Raw genomic sequence first — 4,375 nt, 5'->3', positions numbered from 1 at the left:
GAATCAATCTAAACATCAGATCATAGACAGAGAACATGGGGCTAACCCTTCAACCTATTGTCTAGCTATCACCATTGTTAATAGCTGCTAACCGAGATTGCAACTTTAAAAAAAAGGTTTTGTGATTTACACATGAAAGAAGTGAAACTATCACTGTATTCTAACAGATGAAAGGCTTAACAGACAATCAATTTTTCAATGTATAATTTCAATTACATCACACTGTAAATTTTTGCTATAAAGTCTGTGTTACGATCGAGCCCTCCACTATCACCTGATGAAGGAGCGTCGTTCCGAAAGCTAGTGTGCTTCCAATTAAACCTGTTGGACTATAACCTGGTGTTGTGTGATTTTTAACTTCATATATTTGAATGTGTGAAGAGAATGATTGGCAAGAAACTCACCTGTTGGTGAATCCTGGCTTCCTCCAAGTCCAGGGTACCATCTTGGTCTCGGGCAACAGACAATAACTGCTCAGCTTCCATCACCCACTGATTCAGATCATTTAAGTCACAGTGAAATTGTCTCCATTCCTCCACAGCCTTATCGAAATGGCTACAAAAAGACAGAAGATTCACATCTCCGAGTTAGATTTTTTAAACAGTCACACAACCCCCAGAGAGAGAGAGGAAGAGTGAAAAATCTTCAAAAGATCAGCAGAAACACTCCATTTTAAAACTTGGTTTACTCACTACACTAGATGTAACAGGACCCCCTCATAAGTATCTATATTGTTACTCTCAGCATTGGAGAATATGCAGAAAGTTGTTGGGCTGGAAAGCCTCTATCTGTGCAGTTGATAATCCTAATATATAATAAAATACATTTCTATATATAGTACCTGTTTTACCTGTAGAAATTCTCATTCAGTCAGCACTTACCATGATTCTATCATATTAACAATTTGTATTTATATAGTGTCTTTGATTCAATACATGGTCCAGGCCCATGATTGGGAGTGTCATGAAGTAAAATTTTAGACTAAATTTTAGACTATTAAGGTCTATAACCAAAACTTAGGCAAAGAGTTAAGTTGTTAAAAAATATCTTAAAAGGAAAGAATGGGAATGGGAGAAAGAGAAAAGTGGGGAGGCAATGGCCTCGTGGTATTATTGCTGGACTATTAATCCAGAAACTCAACGAATGTTCTGGGTACCCTCAATCAAATCCTGTCATGGCAGATGGTGGAATTTGAATTCAATAAACCATCTGGCACTCAGGGTCTAATGTAGAACCCTTATAAAATCATCTAACGTTGACCATGAAACCATTGCCGATGGTCAGAAAAAAACCATCTGGTTCACTCATGTCCATTAGGGAAGGAAAGTTGTCAAGGTTAGAGTGGTGCTGGAAAAGCACAGCAGGTCAGGCAGCATCCAAGGAGCAGGAAAGTCAACGTCATCCTTACCTGGTTTGGCCCAGCAATTTGGTTGACTTTCAATTGCATTCTCAATTGAAATAGTTGAATCTTAATTAAGGATGGGCAATAAATGCTGGTAATCCAGAGCTTAGTCCCCAGAGAGCTGAAAGCACAGCGGATGGCAGAGGGCCCAAAGGAGGGGCTACTCAAAAATCCAGAGATGGAGGAGTGCGGATAAAAGGGCTATAGAGGTAGAGGAGATTATAGAGATAAGAGGAAATGAGGTGATTTTCAAACGAAGGTAATTTAATGTAGTGAATTCCTTCGCTAGGAACCAGTGAAGATCAGCATGAACATAGTTGATACGCATGAAGAAGAATTCCAGTTTATAAAGGGTAGAATTTGAAATGTCAGCCAGGGCAGCACTGGAATAGTCAATCCTGGAGGTAACAGAGACACAGATGAAAGTTTCAGCAGCAGGGGAGCCGAAGAAGGGGCAGAGCTCCCTGATTATGAAGACAGAAACAAAGTCTTTCTGACAGATATAGGATTGGAGTCTTTTCTCAGGGTTCAATAAGACACCAAGGTCGTAAATGGTGTGATTCAGACTTAGATGGTTGCCAGAGAACTGAATTATAGAAGGGACTGAAGACAATAAACAAAAAACAAAGAACTCCAGCAACATCTGTTTTTGTGACTGAAGACAAATATCTAGTTTGATGAAATTCATACTTGTTGAAAAAAGTCTAATTTAAAAACAGTGGACAAGTCAAGAGAAGTGGTGGTAAAGACAAGGAGCAGTACTTTATCTTTGTTACAGTCACATTGGTGACCACACTTCGTAGCCACACACACAGATGACAAACAACATGAGTTTGACTGGGACAACACTACTATTATAGGACAAGCCAAACAGAGAACAGCCAGGGAATTCCTAGAGGCATGGCACTCATCCACAGATTCAATCAACAAGCACATCGACCTGGACCCAATATACCGGCCACTGCAGCGGACAGCTGGAACTGACAACCGGAAGCAGCAGATTCAAACCACTATAAATGCTGGAGGAAACATCACAGAAGCGCTTCACAGGAGGCTCCCAAGCACTGAGGGTGTCACCTAGACAGGGGACGAAACGGCTGGCAACAAATTCCCAGCTCGGCGAACAGAACCACAACAACGAGCACCCGAGCTACAAATCTTCGCACAAACTTTGAGTCACATTGGTTATCAAACAAATCTGTTTCATCCAAATCTATTTCGTAATAAGGCCATAGGACAAAGGAGAAGTGGCTGATGAAATAATCCTCAATTGCGCTTTCCTTTCTTTCCCCCATAGCCCTGGATTCCCTTACTGATTAAAAATCCATCTCAGCCTTGAATGTACTTCATGATCTAAACTCAACAGTTCTTCTTGGTAAAGAAGTCTACAGATTCACTACCCTCAGAAGAAATTGCTCCTCATCTCAGTCTTGCAGCCTCTTATTCTAAGATTATGTCCTCTCATCCCAGACTGTCCCATAAAGAGAAACAACCTCTCCACATTGACCCCAAGTCCTCTAAGAATCCTGTATGTTTCAATAAGGTCACCTCCCATACTTTTATATTCCAACAAGTACAGGCCAAATTCAAACTCTCCATGAGACCAAGAAATAAGAACAGGAGTAGCCAAGTGGCCCTCGAGCCTGCTCTGCCATTCAAAAAGATCACAACTGCTCCAATATTGCTTATGCCCACTTTCCTGCCTTTTCTCTGTAACTCTTGATTTCTCTACCCTCAAATACGATCTCTCGAATACAACAAAGAACTGCAGAGGCTGGAAAACTAAAACATCTTGAGAAGATGTTCATAAGGGTCACTGGACTCGAAAAATTCATTCTGCTTTCTTTCCTCAGATGCTGCCAGACCTGCTGAGTTTCCCCAGCAATTTCTGTTTTCATTTCAGAATCTACCTAACTCAGCCTTAAATATACACAATGACTCTTTCCCCACAGTTCTATGTGACAACAAGTTCCAAAGACACTCAACACTTTGAGAAAAGAAATTCCGCCTCATCTCGGTCTTAAATTGGCATCCTGTTTTTCTGAGACAATGCCCTCCATTTTTAGACTTGCCCATGAGGGGAAGCATTTGCTCAGCATTTACCCTGTCATGCCCCTTAAGAATCCGATATACTTAATTCCTCATAAGAGGGGCCATCCATACTCCATACCTGGTATCAGCCTAGTGAACTTTTTCTGCACTGCCTCCAATGCCAAAATATCTTTCCTTAAATAAGGGACCCAAAACTGTTTACTGATTATCAGGTGTGAGCTGATTAGTGCCTTGTAACAAACCTTCCCTATTTTTATACTTATTTCATTTGAAATAAAGGCCAACATTCCATTTGCTTTTCCCACTACCAGCTGAAACTAGATACATGATTCAAGCATGAGGACTCCCAAAATTCCTGTATTCCACACATTTCTATTGTCTTTCTCCATTTAAATAATATTCAGCTCCTCTACTTTTCCTTCCAAAGCGCATCAACGCACATTTCCCCACATTATATTCCAACTGCTAAGCTTTTGTCCAATCACTTAACCAATCTATATCCCTCTGTAGATTCAGCGTCATCCTCACCACATACCTTCCCACCTATTTTTAGGTCATTCACAAACTTGACAATAGCACATTCAATTTCCTCACCCAAGTCACTAATACATGTTTGGTTTAGTACTGTTTAGGAGAAAGTGAGGACTGCAGATGCTGGAGATCAGAGCTGAAAATGTGTTGCTGGAAAAGCGCAGCAGGTCAGGCAGCATCCAAGGAGCAGGAGAATCGACGTTTCAGGCATGAGCCCTTCTTCAGGAATGAGGAAAGTGTGCCCAGCAGGCTAAGATAAAAGGTAGGGAGGAGGGACTTGGGGGAGGGCCCTTGGAAATGCGATAGGTGGAAGGAGGTTAAGGTGAGGGTGATAGGCCAGAGTGGGGGTGGGGGCAGAGAGGTCAGGAAGAAGATTGCAGGTTAGGAAGG

At 41.5% G+C, this 4,375-nt stretch overlaps 1 protein-coding gene across 7 annotated transcripts in view; it reads right to left on the bottom strand.

Moving 5' to 3' along the window:
• Window positions 1–4,375, bottom strand: part of LOC122557037 (utrophin-like) — a 688,507-nt gene that overhangs the window by 363,669 nt on the left and 320,463 nt on the right. For all 7 annotated transcript variants that reach the window (XM_043704260.1, XM_043704256.1, XM_043704261.1 and 4 more), the window contains one exon: window positions 405–555. In XM_043704260.1, coding sequence (XP_043560195.1) covers window positions 405–555 — 151 coding nt within the window. The remainder of the gene's footprint in view (window positions 1–404; window positions 556–4,375) is intronic.

This window comes from Chiloscyllium plagiosum, chromosome 15 (genome assembly GCF_004010195.1).
Source record: "Chiloscyllium plagiosum isolate BGI_BamShark_2017 chromosome 15, ASM401019v2, whole genome shotgun sequence".
Taxonomy (NCBI): domain Eukaryota; kingdom Metazoa; phylum Chordata; class Chondrichthyes; order Orectolobiformes; family Hemiscylliidae; genus Chiloscyllium; species Chiloscyllium plagiosum.
This window is presented reverse-complemented; position numbering and strand designations above follow the sequence as displayed.